At 40.8% G+C, this 21422-nt stretch overlaps 1 protein-coding gene across 1 annotated transcript in view; it reads right to left on the reverse strand.

Annotated features, from left to right (window-relative positions):
* LOC145407484 (zwei Ig domain protein zig-8-like) overlaps positions 1–19843 on the reverse strand; it is a 137394-nt gene extending 117551 nt beyond the window's left edge. Inside the window, exon 1 of the mRNA XM_080278414.1 lies at positions 19712–19843. Within this exon, the coding sequence (XP_080134540.1) occupies positions 19712–19784 (73 nt within the window). The 5' untranslated portion in view covers positions 19785–19843. The remainder of the gene's footprint in view (positions 1–19711) is intronic.
* Positions 19844–21422: the final 1579 nt, after the last annotated feature.

Raw genomic sequence — 21422 nt, forward strand, 5'->3', positions numbered from 1 at the left:
TGATACAAACCCGGTGGACTGCAGGCTGGATCTCTGGCTGAAAAAGTGACACTGCTCCCTGACTGAATAGGAAAGTTTGTGTCAATGGCTGGGGCTGGAGAAGGACGCCTTCACGTGGTGGCACTGACAGAACCGGGCAGACTATCTATCTATCTATCTATTGCCAGACGCCTCAATCCCGTTTGGGGTGGCCACAAACAAATCGCCTCCAAGTCGCCCTGTCCCCCGCCATTTCACTGCCCTGCTCCCAACTCACACACCCCTTTCTCATATACCTCTCCACCCCATCCCTCCATCTCATCCTCTGCCTCCCCCTCCCTCTTCCCCCCTCCACCTCACTCACATACACTCTCTTCGTCAGTTTCTCATCCTCCATCCTCTCCACATGGCCAAACCACCTCAGTGTGTTCCTCATAACGCTTCCTATCACATCCACATCCACATCACAACGCTCCTTTATATCCTCATTCGTCAGCCTGTCTCTCCATGTAACTCCACAGGCTCCACTTAAATAACTCATTTCCACTGCTCTCACTCTTGACTTATGTCCTTCCAACAACGTCCAAGCTTCACTTCCATACGTTAGAGTTGGTACTTTTTCACTTCCATGTTCACTTCCCTGTTTCTTATCACTGCTTTCAAAGAACCAGCAACCTTTCTTCTCTGCTGTACCCTTTCAAGCACTTCACCCTCCAAACCTCCATCCTTACTCATCACACTACCCAAGTACTTAAACGTACTTACATTTTCCAATTCCTCACCATCCAACCTCGCTGTACATTCACTGCCTTCACCTCTCTCAAAGACCACTTTACTCTTCCCTACATTCACCTTCAGATTCCGTTTCTTACACACTCTCCCAAACTCATCCACCAAGCCTTGCAGCTCCCCTTCGTCTTCACTCAACAACACAGTATCATCTGCAAACAACAGTACAGGGAGTTTCCAAACACTATCCTCTCTCACCAGGGCCACTCCAACATCCACTACCCTACCTTGTACCTCTTTTATTACCCCATCCATGTACAGATTGAACAACCATGGAGACATGACACATCCTTGTTTCAACCCAACTTTCAAAGAGAAAAATTCACTTAGTTCACCATCCACACGCACTGCAGCCTTCGCACCATCGTACATACTCTTCACAGCATTCAACAACTTCCCAGACTACTTGGGTATACAAACGTCCCTTGTCTATTTCCCTGTCCCCTAAAAGGATGATGGCTGACTGGGAAAGAGAGGGATTTGAGCCTGTAGTCCATATGGATCACCTTTCTATGAGCCTAAGGTAACTACAACAGCAGCAACAACAACAACAACAACTATAAAAACCGCGAGAAATCCTATTTACCGACTAAACTAATTTTTTAAGACCTTGGGATAAAGGCAGGAAGAATGCACCGATATTTCTAGCAATAAAACGGCACAGGTAACATAGAAGGTCCATGACTAAATTTATGCCACATTAATGATTATAAGCTTAAATAATATATCTACCTGTCTATTTAACTACCTATCTATTTATGCATCCATCTATCTATTTGTCTATTTATCTATCTATCTATCCAGCTCTTGATCCATCCACTGTGGTCTTCATATCTTGGTGATGATCATGATAATAATAACGATGATAATAATAATAATAAGAATAAGAATAAAAGTAATAATAATAACAATAATAATAATAATATTAATAATAATAATAATAATAATAATAATAATAATAATAATAATGGTAGTAGTAGTAGTAGTTCTATTAGTAGTAGTAGTAGTAGTAGTAGTAGTGGCAGTTGAAGTTCTAATAGTATTAGCAGTAGTAGTAGTATTAGTAGTAGTAGTAATAGTGGTAGTAGTAGTAATAATAATAATAATAGTAATAATAATAATAATAGTAATAATAATAATAATGGTAGTAGTAGTAGAAGTAGTTCTAATAGTAGTAGTAGTAGTAGTAGTAGTAGTAGTAGTAGTAGTAGTAGTAGTAATAATAATAATAATAATAATAATAATAATAATAATAATAATAAACTTACACAAAACGATCCTATATTAAATACGATAATTGACCAAAAGTGTTGAGGTGAATTGTTTAAACTGTCAGAAAATTATGCATAATTATTGTTATGGTGAAATATCCAAATAACTAAATAAATGTGTGTGTGTGTGTGTGTGTGTGTGTGTGTGTGTGTGTGTGTGTGTGTGTGTGTGTGTGTGTGTGTGTGTGTGTGTGTGTGTGTTTTGGCAAAATAAAAAAAAAATAAGAGAATATACCAGAAAGAACTGTTTTTTGTGTGATAAATTTACAGGTCAAAACATAAAAGGGGGAATGGCCCTGCTCTCACGGGGGTATGCCCTCTCCGAAAACCCTTCTTACGCATAAAGAAAGAATCAATTTAACCCCTTCAGTCCACGGACATATATTATCTTTCTGTCTTACCATCTCCTATTGATTTTATGGTGCTAGTCACGAAGAAGTGCTATGGAAATTTTGTCACACCTCCCCATCACACCATCTTGAAGACTGAGTACGAACCATAGATTAACACTGAATTAAGGTGCTGTTCACGAAGGAGTGCCATGTAAAGAATGTAGAACCATAGTATCGCCCTATTCTGCCACTGAGCTTTTTTTTGTGTGAGAAAGAAGGAACCAAAGGCCACGAGCCCGCAATAACTGTTCCCTCCAAGGAAAAACAAAATACAAGACAGAGCCAAATTCAAGATCCTATCATTGTGAGATGCCTGGACACACTGCGTTTGAAAGACTGGAAATCATAGGAAGCAGGAAATACAGACAGAGGGAGACAGTTCCAGAGTTGACCTGTTGCATAAATGAAGGACTGAGAGTAACGGTTAACTCTTGCATTAGAAAGTTGGACAGAAAAGGGATGAGAGTTTGCTGCTAGACGAGTGCTACGCACCCGTCATAGAGGTGGAGGAATGCATGCAGACAGTTCAGAGGAGCAGTGACTATTGAAGTAGCGATAGAAAAGAAATAAAGATGCAACAGTGCAGCGAAGAGACAGAGGTTGAAGGAAGCCAGTAAGAGGAGGAGAGTTAATGAGACGAAAAGCTTTTGACTCCACCCTACGTGAAATAAGCTACAAAAGGACGAAAATTTGGCCCAGGTTAAGGTGAAAGAACTAAAGTCATGACCTTCATCAGCTCTTTCGGTCATTTATTTCTAAAGCTGTTTAAAACTTTCTGGTAATAGCATAAACAATGAGAAGAAAAAGAATGTTATTAAGACGAAGAAGAATACAGTAAAGCTCTATGAAAGTTGTTTTTGGAAGAATCTATCTATTTACAGCCAGACGCCACAGTCTATCTATAGCCGGACGCCATAATCCCGAAAGGGGTGGCCGTTTGTCCTTGAGAGAGTTGTTTTACGGGACCGGGCACTAACCCTCCCCCAAAACACTTGTTGACACGTAAGGAACTCGTATGGGTTGCTTATATGTTTTCCACCCAGCGTAGTAAATGGTTTCCTAGCTCACAGGAAACCATTTGGCTTGTCACTCAGTGTAAAGCCACCTGAAAAGAAAAGAATAAAAAGTAACAGGAAAAATGGGAGGAATAAGAAGAGAGAAGGGCAGACACAGAACAAGAATGACTGAGTTGACGGATGAAGTAGGCAGCGCTACATCATGTGAGCAGACGATGGTCGCCACCACCTACAGCCACTGACGGATATAACTTGAATTCTGAATGTCACTGAAATCTCTTAAATGCCTTTGCTTGTTCACGAGATTCTCTTTTCTTTTCTTTTTTTTCATTCCTGTGTGTGTGTGTGTGTGTGTGTGTGTGTGTTCTTTGCAAGGGGGAACTGACGCCCTCACATTAATTAACAGACACACCTTGTTGTTACAGAGGTCAGGTCACGTTCACTCCACACATAATTTAGTGACTGAGTCTCCTCTAGCACACACCACCTGAGCCAATTCCTCTGCTATGTCACCTGAGTTGCAGTCATCTTTTACTTTGCAGTTCAAGGCAATATTTTGCCCCATTTAATAATGCTCCACTTTACCTTGCAGTTCAAAGCAACACTTTTCCAATTTTAATACTGTTCTACTCTTACCTTGCAATTCTAGGCATTTGTTTTTCCACTTCATATTGTTCTAAGTTTCATATTCTGCTGCTTTCATACTCCTCCTCTCCACCTTGCTGTCTAATTAATATTTTTCCCACTTCACATTGCTCCACTTCACCTTGCAGTTCTAAGCAATTTCTTCCACTTCATACTGTTCCACTTCACTTTGCAATCTAAGAAGTTTTTCTCATTTCATATTGTTCCAGTTTTACCTTGCAATGATAAGTTTCATATTCTGTTCGTTTTATACTTCTCTTTTGCCTCGTTGTCAGGCAGGTTCTCCCTCTGATTGCTAAAATTTGCTGCGGTTAAAAATGTGGCCATGTGGAGAGGATGGAGAGTGAGAGACTAACGAGGTGAGTATATATGAGTGTGGCAGAGGGAGTGAGAGGGAGAAGGAGGCCGACGATGAGATGGAGCGATGGAGAGGAGAGGTATGTGAGAGAGGGAAGGGGCGTGGGCTGGGGGGATGGCAGAGAAATGGGAGGGGACAGGGCGACATTGAGGTGATTTGTTTGTAGCCACCCTTTAAGGGATTAAGGCGTCTGGCAATAGATAGATAAAAAAAAGTCGTTTCCTGTCATAGCAAATGGACAGGAGTTATATCGCTGGCTGGAGCAGATAAAAATTCGAGTAACAAGGAATGCAGTAGCACTGGGTAAGTAGGAATGGCGCCTGTTGAGTGGCGTCCTCTCTTGTAGGGTACAGGAACATTGGCGGGAAACTGTTGCAAAGCTTAGCTGTTAGGGCAGGGGAAGATGAGGCAGCCTTAGATTATGTCATTGATAAGGTGGCATTAAGGTGATAGGGCAGGGGAAGCTGAGGCAACTTTTGATTAAGTCATTGATAAGGTGGCATTAAGATGTTAGGGCAAGGGAAGATAAGGCTGCGTTAGATTAAGTCACTGATGAGGAGACATTAAGGTGTTATAGTTAGGCTTGCACAGGACGATTTTATTCAGGAACATATCTTAGTAAGGAAAGGGGTGATGGAGACGATTTTTAATATTCAGCCTCCCAGGGAATGGTCTGTTTTGATTCCAAATTTTAGTATGTCCAGTGTCCGGGAAACAGTGATAGAAAAAAAACTCTCTCTCTCTCTCTCTCTCTCTCTCTCTCTCTCTCTCTGTATCTGTCTATCTATTCACCAGTTTACCTATCTCCATGTTTGTTTGTCTGTCTGTTTGTCTTGCTGTGTTTTTCTACCAATATGTCCGCTGTCTCTTAATCTCTCTATCTACTTATCTGTCTGTCTATCCATAACCAGACGTCTTAATCCCAAAAGAGGTGGCCACAAGTGAATGGTCTCCGTGTCACCCTGTTCACCGCTATCAGGCAGCCATTTCTCCAACTCACACATCCCTCTCCCAAACACATCTCCACCCCATCCCTCCATCTCATCCTTGGTCTCCCCGATCCCTTTCCTCTCCACCTCACTCACATACACTCTCGTAGTCAGTATCTCATTTTCCCTACTTACAACATGGACCCCCCCACCCCCCCCAAAAAAAAAAAAAAAAAATGGTTTCCCTTCTCTAAATTGTTTGACGAAAAAATGACAATGGGAAGTGATGCACGAAAAAAAAAAAAAACTATGAGTGTCGCAAATTATATGGACATTCAGTATGAGAGAGAGAGAGAGAGAGAGAGAGAGAGAGAGAGAGAGAGAGACATGGAACCGCCTGATAAGAGAACCACATTGTAGAAGCTGGTAATAGGGTAGGCCGAAGCGATCACCGAGAGATTCCATTAAAATTACACAAGGACTGCACAATAACCAAGAAAAGTACTCATGAACAGCCGTCTGTAATTACCCACTAAGAAGCCTAATTATGAAGGCTTAAGAACACAATGGGGGAACGTTTTAACAAGCTGAATAGCGGCTCTGGTAATTGGGGCGCATATATAAATAAATTTCCTTGTGTGTGATGAGAGTGATCAGGAAGTGTTAGAGGGGAAAGGAATTCTGTTTCAATGTAGCAAAATAATGAATGGGAATTGTGAGGAATTACTCTAGGATTCAACGAAAAGTGCTTGAGCTTATGTTATTGATTATAATCTCTACTTATGTATTCTCAGACGCCTTAATCCCACGGTGGGTTTCCACAATCAAATCGCCTCCATGTCGCCCTGTCCCCTGACGTTTCGCTGCCCTCACCCCAACTCACATACCCCCTTCCCTCATATACCTCTCCATTTCATCCCTTCACTTCATCCACGGCCTCTTCCCCCCCCCCCCTCCATCACGCTCATACACTCTCATCACTAGACTCTCGTTCTCCATCCTCTCCACATGGGCAAACCACCTCAGTGTATTTCTCCAAACGTTTTCCATCACATCCTCACCACAATGCTCCTTCACTTCCTCAATTGTCATTCTGTCTCTGTCTCCCCAAGTAACTCCATATATTACCCTCAATGTATATATATATATATATATATATATATATATATATATATATATATATAGATAGATATACATATATATACATAAGTATATATATATATATATATATATAAATATATATAAATATATATATATATATATATTGTTACATAGCCTATGATTTCATCATCCTTTGTGTAATTCTGATGTACAGTATGCTGCATGTTTGATCACGAGCGTGTTCTACCTCACTCCCCCCTCCTCCGTTATAGTAGAGTAAGTCGTTCTTTCTGTTGTTCAGAGCAGGAGTGTCAACTCTTTGTCCCCTCTGGCTTCATTTGCACGTCCTTCTTACAAGTTGTATCAAGCTCTGCCGGCCCCTATATAATGAGCTCAGTCTCTGCATTAATTGCCACTTAGATCTACTCCTCATTTTGTTCACATCTCTGTCCTCCCCCTGTACAGTTATTATTATTGTGAGTGCTCAGGAAGTCTCCAACCATCTAGCAGCTGTGTGATTTGAGTATTACTGTTAATGCATTTTTTTCTTGTGCTGTGTAGTGTAAGGTGTTAATTCTTAGGCCTAGTAAGGTTTTTGTGATTCATGTGTTTTGGATGTCAGTCCTTATTAATAATATTTTGTATCTGTAATAATATATCTTGCATTCACTGAGTATTATCTAGTATTTTCATTTTATCAGGGCTGACTTAGATAAATTTACTCTTGCTAATTTCGTGTTAATAGAGGCTATTGCAGTTAACCATATATTTAACCTGTTTTTTGCCATTACATTATCCTTATGAGTCCTGAATGTTTTGTTGTTAGTTTGAGCATTAAACTTTAACTTGTAATTTTACCTAACTCTTTTGTTTTGAACCTGGAACTTTGCGGGACAGTTTTCTCTGTTCCGTAACATAAATTTGGCGACCTCTTATCAGGATATTCAGGATATTATCATAAGGGTATTGCTTGATATTTTGTGACTGTGATTTGTTCATGATGTCTACTATTACTACACTTGATGAAGCCAGAGATCTTTTGTCAAATGTGCAAACAGTGTGTGATGTAGAAAACAGAACAAAGAATGAACTTAAGCGTGTTGCTCAACAATTGGGAAATGCTGTTCGCTCTCATCATTCTAAAGATCAAATTGTTGACATGATTAATGAAAGCTTGTTTAATGAAACTCCTCCAAATGAGCAAACGCAGATTGAATTAGCTAAGTTACAGCTAGCCCTGCAGGAGGCCCGTGCTAAGGAGGCTGAATTTCAGGCAAATGCTAAAGAGGCTGAGTTTCAGGCTCGTGCTAAGGAGGCTGAGTTTCAGGCACAAGTTGAACTTGCTAGGATTCAGGCAGACCATGAGTATCGCATGAAACAAGGTGGAACTGGATCATCTAGCTCTGATGATTTTGATGTGGCTAAAAATGTTAAACTTGTCCCTCCTTTTAATGAATCTGATTTAACAAAGTATTTTCAGTTGTTTGAGAGGGTAGCTACAGGTTTTAATTGGCCCAAAAAGTATTGGCCAGTACTCCTTCAAACTGTTCTCACCGGTAAAGCTCAAGTAACTTATCCATCTTTGCCTCAGGATCAATGTGATAATTATGATGTTGTTAAGAGCTTGATTCTTAAGGCCTATGAGCTTGTTCCTGAAGCCTATAGAGTAAAATTTAGGACAACTTATAAGCAAGATAAGCAATCCCATGTTGAGTATGCAAAAATCAAAGAAGATCTGTTAGAGCAGTGGTTAAATTCTAAGAATGTGGATTCTGATTTTGACAAATTTAAGCAGATGATTTTGCTGGAAGACTTCAAAAGGTGTATTTATAAAGATGTAAGCCTATATCTTGATGAGAAAAGAATAGATAATTTGTCTGATGCTGCAGTTTTAGCTGATGAATATGTTCTCACTCACAAGAGATATTCTAAAGAATAAGGGAAAGCTAATAGTAAGTACGTTGCCTCTACTCAGAGTACAGGTAACAGGAAAGAGAATAAAGATGATGTTTCTCAGGAAGTAAATACCAGCTCCACCTCTAGATTTCAGAAAAGTAAATGTGCTTATTGTAGTAAGCTTGGTCATACTACGGAGAAATGTTTCAGGAGACAGCGTGATGTGAACAAAAAGGAGTCTTTAAATATTCAGTCAATTGGTCTAGTGTCCACCCTTGAGAGTTCCCAGAATTCTTTAACTGAGTTAACTGAACCTGCTTTGAGGGGTAAATTAAATTCTCATGATGAAGCTCCTGTTTTGAGCAGTAACGTGGGTGACACTCTCAAGAGTTCATGTGCTAATTTCCTGTCTGATGGTTTTGTCAGTCCTCTGGACAGTAATGACAGGAAATCAGTTAAAATATATCGTGATACAGGTGCTTGCCAATCCCTTATGCTGACCAGTGTTCTAGCCTCTAATGTTAATTCCTCTGATGAAACTGTAATCTTACAAGGTGTAGGGAATAATTACTTCTCTGTCCCTCTGTGCAGAGTGAATTTAGAGTCCGGTTTTGTTAATGGTTCCATTATGGTTGGGTTGGTTGAGACACTCCCAATGTCAGGTGTAACTTTCTTACTTGGAAATGATATTGGTGGAAGTCAAGTGTGTCCAGCTCCTCAGTTGTCTAGTGAGCCAGTGGCTGCAGCCCAGGATTGTGATGTCCCTGATGTGTTCCCTGCATGTGCTGTCACTAGGGCTAAGTCTAAAGTTACTGGTGATTTAGAGGATAATGATGATGATGATGTTATCCTAGTTGACACTTTTCTTGCTAATTTGGACCACTCACCAGATGAGGCAGTACCCCGTAGTGTTGATAATTTGTCTCGTCAAGAGTTGGTTGAGTTGCAGGTTGCTGACCCTGAGTTGAAAGGTCTAGCTAACTCTGCTTGCAGTGAGGAAGAGTCAGCTGGTGCTTCTACTTGTTATTATATAAAGTCAGGAGTACTTATGAGAAAGTGGAGACCCCCAACAGCATCAGCCGACTGTGAGTGGGAAGTTGTACATCAAGTTGTCATCCCTCGTGTTTGTAGGCAGGATATCATTAGAGTGGCTCATGATTCCAGTTTGGCAGGACACCTTGGAGTGAGGAAGACTGTGGCACGCATTTTGAAACACTTCTACTGGCCAGGTATCTTCAGGGATGTTTCCTGGTATTGTAAGTCTTGTCACACCTGTCAGGTTGTGAGGAAGTGTAATCAGACCGAAAAGGTTGCACCTCTAGTTCCCATTCCTCCTTTTGAGGCACCATTCACCCGTGTGTTGGTGGATATTGTGGGCCCTCTTCCTAAGACTTCTTCAGGATTTTCTTATGTGTTGACCCTGATTGATATGGCTACTCGTTATCCTGAAGCCATTCCACTTAGAAATATCTCAGCAAAGAACGTGGTTAAGGAAATGCTAGGGTTCTTCACAAAGTTTGGTCTGCCCAAGGAGGTACAGTCAGACCGGGGAAGTAATTTCATGTCAAATGTTTTCAAGCAGTCTCTGAAAGAGTTGGGCATCATGCAGATCACGTCTTCAGCTTACCATCCCCAGACCCAAGGAGCATTGGAGAGATATCATCAAACACTCAAATCGATGCTCAAGAAATACTGTTTGGAACATCAGAAAGACTGGGATAAAGGTCTTCCATTCGTTGTATTTGCCGCAAGAGAATCTCCAAATGAATCACTGGGCTTCTCACCTTTTGAACTACTGTTTGGCCATGAAGTAAGAGGACCCCTTAAGTTACTCAAGGAATGCTGGCTGTCGGAGGAAGATGACGTCAACCTGCTGGAGTATGTGATGAAGTTCAAAGAACGGCTGTCCACTGCTTTACAGCTGGCGAGAGAGAATTTAGGAGCTGCTCAGGAGAAGATGAAGACTTGGTATGATAAGAAGTCCAGGTTACGCCACTTTCAGCCAGGAGATCAGGTTTTGATTCTGCTACCAGTGCATGGGCAACCTCTTCAAGCCAAGTTTAGTGGTCCTTATTTCGTGGAGAAGAAACTCAGTGATGTCAACTATGTCATCGCCACACCAGATCGTAGAAAGAACAAGCAACTTTGTCACATCAACATGCTAAAGTTATATTACAGGCGGGACGAAAATAATCCAGTCTGCACTGTAGCTGTTCCACCCGAGTCTGCAAGTGAAGTTCTCCCATGCAGCATGAGCCTAAGTGATAGTTTGGGGAAGAATCCTGATATCATGAATGATCTCCAGACTAAGCTTTCTCATCTAGCTCCCGAGGAAAGGCAGGAGTTTTCGGCATTACTGCAGGAGTACCCGCAAGTGTTCCGTGCCACTCCAGGAAGAACCACTGTGTTGATGCATGATGTCAATGTTGGAGACGCAAAGCCAATTAAATTGCCTCCTTACCGTGTGAACCCAGTGAAAGTTCCTCTCATCCAGAAGGAGCTTGGCTACCTGTTGGACCACAAGATGATTGAGCCCTGTCAGAGCGAGTGGAGTTCTCCTGTCACTCTAGTCCCTAAGCCAGGTGGGTCACAGCGGCTTTGCATCGACTACAGACGTGTTAATCAGATAACCAAAACAGACACTTACCCTCGCCCTCGCGTGGAAGATTGCATAGACAAGATCGGAAAGGCTAGGTACATAAGTAAGTTTGATTTGTTAAAGGGATACTGGCAAGTACCTATGACTGAACGTGCTAGGGAGATCTCATGTTTTGTAACACTAGGAAAGACTTTTGCATGTTCTGTAATGCCATATGGTATGAAGAATGCACCAGCCACATTTCAGAAGCTCATGAATGTTGTAACAGAGGGTTTGGCAGGGTGTGTTGTTTATATTGCTGATGTATTAATCTTCAGTGACAACTGGAAAGATCACCTGTGCCATGTCAGTAAATTTCTTCAGCGTTTGGTTCAGGCTAATCTTGTAGCTAATTTATCAAAGTGTGAGTTTGGTCAAGCTAAAGTTCAGTACCTTGGGTACGTAATTGGTGATGGACATGTTGCACCAGCAGCAGCTAAGGTTCAGGTTATAAGTGATCTTCCCAGACCTAAAAGTAGGAAAGAGCTACAGAGATTTTTGGGAATGGTAGGTTATTACAGGAGATTTGTTCTTAACTTTTCAATTCTTGTATCACCACTTACAGACCTACTGAAAAAGGGAGTTAAATTTGTCTGGACCGATAACTGTGAATCCTCTTTCAGCAAACTTAAAGCTATCCTATTAAGTCAACCAGTGCTCGCTACTCCAAATTTTGCTAAGCCGGCTGTTGATGCAAGTGATACAGGAGCTCGGGCTATTTTGCTGCAAGAGGATGATCAGGGTATTGAACACCCTGTATCTTATTACGGTAAGAAGTTCACTCCACCTCAAAAGAACTACTCAACTATTGAGAAAGAGCTTTTGGCCTTAATTTTGGGTTTACAGCATTTTTCATTTTATTTGTGTTCTGGTTTTGACCCCATAGTCATTTATACCGATCATAACCCACTGAAATTCCTTAGTAAGTTTAAAGATAAAAATCAGAGATTGACAAGATGAAGTCTACTTCTTCAGGAGTATTCATTAGACATACAACATGTCAAGGGGAAAGAAAATGTTATTGCAGATTGCTTATCTAGACTTTAGATAGATTGTTTTAGAGTAATAAGAAATTCCCTTCGTAAATTTCTTTTTTCTTTGTGGGGAGGTGTTACATAGCCTATGATTTCATCATCCTTTGTGTAATTCTAACGTACAGTGTGCTGCATGTTTGATCACGAGCGTGTTCTACCTCACTCCCCCCTCCTCCTTTATAGTAGAGTAAGTCGTTCTTTCTGTTGTTCAGAGCAGGAGTGTCAACTCTTTGTCCCCTCTGGCTTCATTTGCGCGTCCTTCTTACAAGTTGTATCAAGCTCTGCCGGCCCCTATATAATGAGCTCAGTCTCTGCATTAATTGCCACTTAGATCTACTCCTCATTTTGTTCACATCTCTGTCCTCCCCCTGTACAGTTGTTATTATTGTGAGTGCTCAGGAAGTCTCCAACCATCTAGCAGCTGTGTGATTTGAGTATTACTGTTAATGCATTTTTTCTTGTGATGTGTAGCGTAAGGTGTTATTTCTTAGGCTTAGTAAGGTTTTTGTGATTCATGTGTTTTGGGTGTCAGCCCTTATTAATAATATTTTGTATCTGTAATAATATATCTTGCATTCACTGAGTATTATCTGGTATTTTCATTTTATCAGGGCTGACTTAGATAAATTTACTCTTGCTAATTTCGTGTTAATAGAGGCTATTGCAGTTAACCATATACTTAACCTGTTTTTTGCCATTACATTATCCTTATGAGTTCTGAATGTTTTGTTGTTAGTTTGAGCATTAAACTTTAACTTGTAATTTTACCTAACTCTTTTGTTTTGAACCTGGAACTTTACGGGACAGTAGTGATTTTTAGTATTTTCACTTAAAGTGTACATTACCTTTCTCTGTTCCGTAACAATATACATATATATATATATATATATATATATATATATATATATATATATATATATATATATATATATATATATAAAATAGAGAAAGTAAGATGGATGTCAGAAGTCCTAGTGAGTGATGAACAGAGTGGCTTTAGGAGTGGCAGAGGATGTGTGGATCAAATAGCTTATTTGCAGTGAGACAGATAGCAGAAAAGGCTTGTGAGCAGGACCATAAGGTGCTTATGGTATTCATGGATCTGGAAAAAGCATACGACAAAATACAGTAGACAGAGAGGGACAATGGAAAGTTCTGCACATGTACGGTGTAGATGGTAAGCTGCTAGGTGCTGTCAAGAGTTTTTATGATGGTAGCGAAGCATGTATAAGGTTAGTGGGCAACTCAGTGAATGGTTCACGGTCGATGTGGGAGTGCGATAGGGTTGTGTGATGTCCCCATGGTTGTTCAATATATATATGGATGGGGTGATGAGAGAAGTAAAAACACGAGCAATGGAGAGAGGGATGGCGTTGGTAATGATTGGTGATGGATGAAATATCTTGTTGTATGCTGATGGTGCAGTACTACTTGCAAGTATCGGACAAGAACTTGGTAGGCTACAGCAGAGTTTTGCTGAGGTCTGTGAGCGTCGTGTCTTGAGAGTAAATGTAAAAATGGGTAAAATGATGGCTATTGAGAGTGAAGGGGGCTCCCAGTGTGATGTTACAGTGAATGGAGAGAGACTGGAATTGGTGAGAGAGTTCAACTACCTGGATACAGTGATAGAAAAGAGATGAAAATATGCAATAGAAGTTGAAAGCAGAGTGACACCAGGAAGAAAAGTAGCTAGTGCAATGAAGGCCTTGATAAGAAAAAGAGGCTTGAGTGTTGCAGGTGCACGAGGCTTACATGAGGGAGTGTTAGTGCCAACTTTAACACATAGATGTGAGACTATGGTGTGGCATGAAAATGAAAAGAGTTAAGAGCAGTGGAGATGGGATAGCTGAGGAATGTATGTCGAGTACAGACGGTGGATAGGATACGAAATAATGTGATTCGTGAATGATGTGTGGAGTGAGGAAGTCGGTGGACACCAGAATCGAAGAGAGTGTGTTGAGATGGTATGGTCATGTGGAGAGAATGGATAATAATAGAGTGGTGAAAAGGTATATCTGAGCGAATTTAAAGGAGGGAGGAGGCAAGGTAGGCCAAGGAGAAGGTGGAGAGATATGGTGGATAAGTGTATGAGGAAGAGAGGTTTGGAAATCGGTGAGGCTAGGGAACTGACAAGAGATCGAGCTGGCTGGATAAATGTTGTGAGGAGAAGTGCATGATCAGGGATTCTGGCACCCCTTTTTAACGTGGCAGCGTCCAGATTGACTCAATCGGTTACATTTATGTGAAGCTACAGAACGTAGTGAATGTTTTTGGCGTATCCAATTGAGCCAGGATTCCGAGGGCTTGAATGATGAGTAATTTTTTTTTTTATGCGAGGAAGAAAGAACATGAGGCCGTGAGCCCACAATTGTTGTTTCATCCAAGAGAAAAAAAAAAAAATACAAGAGAGAGCCAAATTCAAGATCCGATCATTTCGAGATGCCTGGACACACTGCGTTTGAAAGATTGGAGATCATAGGAAGCAGGAAATACAGACAGAGGGAGACAGTTCCAGAGCTGACCTGTTGCATAAATGAAGGACTGGTAGTAACGGTTAACTCTTGCATTAGAGAGTTGGACAGAAAAGGGATGAGAGTTTGTTGCAAAATGGGTGCTACGCGCCTGTCATAGAGGTGAAGGGATGCATGCAGACAGTTCAGAGGAGCAGTGACCATTGAAGTAGTGACAGAAAAGAGATAAAGCTGCAACAGTGCGACGAAGAGACAGAGGTTGAAGGGAGTCAGTAAGAGGAGGAGAGTTAATGAGACGAAAAGCCTTTGACTCCATCCTATTGAGAAGAGCTGTATGTGGGGAGCCTCCCCACACATGAGAGTTATACTCCACACAGGGGCAGATAAAACCCCTGTATAGAGTCTACAATTGTGCAGGGGTAAAGAAGAAACGGAGTCGGCTTAGCACACCGAATCTCTTGGATGCAGATTTTACAAGAGATGTAGTACGATCTTTCCAAGGAAAGTCCCGAGTAAATGAAACCCCAAGCATGTACAGTCGGGGAAGAAAGAAGCTGGACACAATTGGCGGCCTCTGGCAACAACTCCTATAGTAAACACGTAGGTGGTAGCGGATATGTATGAATGAAGGGGTAACGTTTGTATCGAAGTGTGTGATTGGTCGGCACACCACCGTCTGTCATTGCCATGTAGTCAAATATTGGAGAGGGTTTTGAGTATGAATACATTATGTGGTAGATATAATAGATATTCACCCTGTGTCATAGGACATATAATATCTTAATTTGACAGTTGATTAGCTGTATTGATTAATGTCACTCATATTTAAGGCACTGTGCAGCTGAAAGTATTTGTGGAGTCTAAAGCATCTGTCTTCAGAGTAGGTTCAATATGAGACCGAAGCCTCAGATCCTTGAATAAATTATAATTATTATCAAGCGCAATACATAATTTATTGGCGAGTTCGTTTGTATGGTTCATTAACGAATATGTCGTTGAAATACAACATTGGTTCTGATAATCTTTATGACTTTGCTACGTTCTGAGTCAATAGAAACGTTCCTCCCATGAACGTGGACAGAGCTTCATTGAGCACCATCCCTTACCGTGCTGGGGGTGGGAGGAACCGTGAACACACGCACGATTTATTAGTTTTTTCATTCAACTGCTAATGAAAAACTACTATGCAATTGCTAAACAAATGTTTGCTCCGTCCATGATAACAAGAGACTGCTCCCTGATAAGACAGATATCTCTGATACTGAAAACATTCCTTTTAGGTGATGTCCATCACACGTTTTCCCTCTCGAGTTGAGGTGGTGAGTTGGTAGGGTGAAGTATGGCCTTTTCAACGGCACTTCTGTCGCGATTGTTTCGCCCTACAACCTCTCTACCGAACTAGCCTCACATGAGCATCCCCTCCAAGCTAGCCTCACACGAGCACTTTCCTCCGGCATTCTCTTCCCTCACTTAGCCCAACCTTTCACATTAGCAACATGTCAAGATGATTCCTAACATCCAGTTCAGTCACAGAATTTGCACGTTAAGTAATGATCTTTTGCCCAACAGTTCAAATCAAGGAGATTCTAATTAACTAATTTTATGGTGAGTGCTTTTTCAAGTTAGTGAAGATGTCCACACTCATAGGTTACATGTTATCAGGTGATACCATTTATACACACAATATAATTCACTCAAAAGACCTGATGAGTATGTTAGCGTTTTATACTAACTAACGCTACACGATTCTAGTTCCTTTATAGGGCATCCTTGCATATTTATGGTTAACTCTTTCGCTGCGAGTTTTCTTCCTGTGATGTGTTTGGTGCTTGAGTAAACAAGTGGCCCCCCGTAAGGGAGAATCACACCATCCGCGAGCCTATACATATCTAGCCCGGTTCGGAATATGACCTTGACCTTGACCTACTACCACCAATTTCGAACTCGTAGGAGATTTTCATCCTTATTACACACCTGTATTTTTTTTTTTTTATGATATCCTGAGGGGTTGCGAAGTTATCGTGCTAACAGACCCACGGACCTTGACTTAATTTCTCCAATTCCGAACTCGTAGGAGATTTTCATCCCTATTACACACCTGTATAATTTTGTGATGGTATTTTGAGCGGTTGCAAAGTTATCATGCTAACAGATACACACACAGACAGACAAATTGAAAACAATGCCATGTTTGCTGTCTCGCTGGTAATTACTAGTCACGTGCGGTAAAGCCCTAAGCACTAAATGAAAGGTGACGTAAGCTTGAGCATGTTACTGAAATTACGGTAATTCCATTTAGCACACACAATGTCTTTCCAAATAAAAATTAAATTTGTGATGCATTGAGTACAAGTGCCACACACGGATTACAGTAAATTCTATTTCACTCGTATAATATAGCATGCAAAAACCTTTACATTCGAAGCATCTTCTCCATAATATATTCATAAGCTTACAACTGAACTAGCAAAAGGTTTAATATACTGATATGCTTAACGGTAGACGATTTTGCTGATACCTTGGAACAATCCGCCTTCAGTAAGGACTGGCAAAGAATAAAGGTGATAAGGATAAGGTTACCAACAAACGAGTATTTCCAGTGATGCAGTAATGAGCTGCAGTATTACACTTGACTTCTGTGTTTAGCTTATATTCTTGTAACTATTGATTTTAACATCATCGCATTGCCTTATGTGTGATTCTTTTAATTATGTTCATGAAAATGACGTCTATGGGTCCTACAACATTTATTGTGCTTCACTCATGATGTCACATTCTTTTCATACCATAATAGATTGAGGTAATATGAAGCTAGCAAGTCAAGAGACTGAAGGGGTGTGCATTCACCTTGTATCAGAGGACAGAACAGGCGCAGTAGAAGCATAAAAAGGATACGCACGAGTAATTATTAGGAATTATTGCCTTCCTACACCAGTTGGATTGATATTGTGATAAACGTCGAGCAGTAGTTTGCAGGGAATGATGCGGATAACACGAAACAACAGATTTTTAAATACTCCACACAGTTATGGTGCTGAGCCATCAGCCCTCTGCACGAACTTTGGAATCGTGCTCTACCTTAATTATTACAACATTGGTTTCCGATTTGTTATGGTGCGATATATCTCGGATTATAGTCTAATGACCTGCTTTAATCCATCATGTAGCTACAGTTCACTTGTTGGCCTTCATTTGGATTCATCAATATGGTAAAGGGGAAGTTTATTCACCTGTAAATCTGTGCTGGTCCGAATATGACAAAAGGTTCCAATTAAAAATATCATAACATGGTTTCTTATATTTCAGTTATAACTAATCACACATACATATAAACACTGAAACATGCACACAAACCATGCCATGCTCTGTGACTGAACTGGATGTTAGGAATCATCTTGACATGTTGCTAATGTGAAAGGTTGGGCTAGGTGAGGGAAGAGAATGCCGGAGGAAAGTGCTTGTGTGAGGCTAGCTTGGAGGGGATGCTCATGTGAGGCTAGTTCGGTAGAGAGGTTGTAGGGCGAAACAATCGCGACAGAAGTGCCGTTGAAAAGGCCATACTTCACCCTACCAACTCACCACCTCAACTCGAGAGGGAAAACGTGTGATGGACATCACCTAAAAGGAATGTTTTCAGTATCAGAGATATCTGTCTTATCAGGGAGCAGTCTCTTGTTATCATGGACGGAGCAAACATTTGTTTAGCAATTGCATAGTAGTTTTTCATTAGCAGTTGAATGAAAAAACTAATAAATCGTGCGTGTGTTCACGGTTCCTCCCACCCCCAGCACGGTAAGGGATGGTGCTCAATGAAGCTCTGTCCACGTTCATGGGAGGAACGTTTCTACTGACTCAGAACGTAGCAAAGTCATAAAGATTATCAGAACCAACGTTGTATTTCAACGACATATTCGTTAATGAACCATACAAACGAACTCGCCAATAAAATATGTATTGCGCTTGATAGTAATTATAATTTATTCAAGGATCTGAGGCTTCGGTCTCATAATGAACCAACTCTGAAGACTGATGCCTTTGACTCCACAAATACTTTCAGCTGCACAGTGCCTTAAATATGAGTGACCTTAAACAATACAGCTAATCAACTGTCAAATTAAGATATTATATGTCCTATGACTCAGCGTGAATATCTATTATATCTACCACGTAGCGTATTCATACTCAAAACCCTCTCCAATATTTGACTACATGGCAATGACAGACGGTGGTGTGCCGACCAATCACACACTTCGATACAAACGTTACCCCTTCATTCATGCATATCCGCTACCCCCTACGTGTTTACTATAGGAGTTGTTGCCAGAGGCCGCCAGTTGTGTCCAGCTTCTTTCTTCCCCGACTGTACAAGCGTGGCCCATTGGACTGGGCAAATTTGGGCTGTCTGGAAATTGCTACTCCTCTCCCTGCCCTTGGGTGGGAAAGGAGGTCCGGATGATGATTATATATATATATATATATATATATATATATATATATATATATATATATATATATATATATATATGCCACATTATATTTCCGCTCCTCAAAATCCCTTTCATTCCATGCTCAACCTACACAGAATGTTTTACAAAACCACTGTGAAAGAAATGACATTTACAGTGAACACAGATATTCTTTGGATAACAAGAAATATTTTCGATTATAAATATTGCTCATTAGATAAATTCTGTTATATGGCTTAGCGTAACAGAATAAAGAAATAAGCAACAGTGTGAAATAGATTATTTTTATGTGATTGCAATGCGAAGAAAGCAGCAAAGAGTATGAGAAGGAAAGCTACTCTGTCTATCTATCTATCTGTCTATTTCATGACCCCCATCCTGCGAGGGGTTTCCCCCAGAAAAAGATTTCTGGATGATAATGTCCTGATTCAGTAACGACCCTCTTTCCACATCATCTGCCATAAAACTAGAACTAGTGAGAGTAGATGAGTGAATGAATGAATCGGCTTATGAGTGAGGGTGGATGGGTGAGTAGGTGGATAGATGGGTGAGAAGGTGGATAGATGCGTGAGTGAGTGGGTGAGTAGGTGGGTGGGTAATGGGTGGGTGGATGAGCGAGTGACACAGTTAGAGGCACACAATGAATTTAGCCCTTCCTGTGGGTGCGGCAAAAAGACTACTTCTGACAGGAAGGGATTAGAGTACATATACACTAATTAAACTTACCTGCCGTAGCGAAGATCAGCAAGAGCGTCAGGTGAGGTATATAAGACATGGTAAACCACTTGTCTCCTTGCATCGAATATCACTATCAGGATGTATGTCTGATTCTTCCTTTCCTCTGCCAACTTTGCTTAACTTCAAGGAGCACTTTTCCTATGCTTCTGAATTATGTCAATTTTAGGCCAAGTTAAAGTAAAAACAGTATAGTGTAAAACATAGAAACTTAGAAACTTACTCAAGTCTTTGCCACTGTCTCGTCTATTTTGTTACTATTTTCACCAGCCAATATTTTTTCTGCTCAAGGGAAGGACTTTCGTGGTAACTGGAATTGCAGGCATCCCTCATTCACTCCTTCAGTGCTATATTTTTTTTTTTTTTTTTTTTTTTAATGTTATGCTCAGAAAAGTTTTCTCGTGAGTGTAGTTAAGGGCACACTCCACCAATCCCTTTGGTTCTGTATGTCTATAAATTGCTTACTCTTCCACCAGCAAATTATATTAAACTTGACGTGTAAACTTCCCTAGTGAAGCGAAACTCTCTCTTTTATCCCTTCAGTTCTAAATCGCTTTATATTTTGCCCTTCCTTCTTCCAGTGGGTTATATTTTAGATGAGAACTGTTGATGTGAAAGAAGTTAAAAAAATACTCCCATTTCAACCTTCACTGTGTCATTCTCCCCACAAAATAAGATAAATGCTGTCCAGTTTAAGAAGAGAAATCTCATAGTTGGGGAGACAAACGCACTCTCCCTTCAGTTCCCAGTACAAAGAAATTTTGTTTTCATCTTGTCACCATTTTATTTTATTCAGCTCAGTGGCACTCTGCCGTAACTGAGGGATTACTCAGCAGTATACTTGTATTCTCCAAAAGCTACTAAAGAAAAGAAAATAATTTCGTTATTCTTCCTTGTCTGCTCGCTCATTTCTTCAAAGTTCGATGACATTATTTGTGATTTACCAACAAGGAAAACAGCTAAACATTAACCTAGACAAAGATATGTGACCGTCTACCTTCCTATCAAGGTCCCTACTTCAATTTTAGATACGAACATACTGGGAAAAACAAGAAGCCATTCGAAGTACATTTTTTTTTCCTTTTTTAGTTCGCACGGTACATTGTTTTTACCAATGAAGTTATTTACGGATTTACCTCAGTAACTTTCTCACCCAAAACTCTGCATTCCAATGAGTCGCCTTGCCCCCGGGACCATGCCTTCATAATGAGGCAATAAAGGATGAAGTAGTTAGTACAAATGAGCGAAAATGCCCACTTTGAGATATGCACACCAACAGATTCCCCCCGGCTTAGAACTCTGTATAACGTGGTATAGCTGTGTCTGCATTTATCTCACCTCTGTTGTGCGTGGTATAGCGATGTCTACATTTATTTCGCCTCTGAAGTGCGTGCTATAATTCTATCTACATTTACCTCGACTTTGTAGCTCGACGTAGTAAGTCACCACTGCATAGGCTTATGCTTCGAAACCGTGTCGAAGCGACCTGTGCGTCCCGTCGCGATCCCTCCAGTCTCGATACTTCCCGCCTCCCACCCTCCCGCTCTCCCCTGGCCATTCACAGTGCGAGTTAGACGTGATGTGTTACAATAGCATTCATATTCATCAGTGGCTACAAACAATAATGACGTAAACATTGCATTAGCCAATAAGAAATCCTCCAAGAGATGATGACAAGCCCAGTGCTATGTTTACCCTTACG

The sequence above is a fragment of the Coenobita brevimanus genome, chromosome 73 (genome assembly GCF_032717465.1).
Source record: "Coenobita brevimanus isolate Jiangsu-jjx chromosome 73, ASM3271746v2, whole genome shotgun sequence".
NCBI lineage: Eukaryota > Metazoa > Arthropoda > Malacostraca > Decapoda > Coenobitidae > Coenobita > Coenobita brevimanus.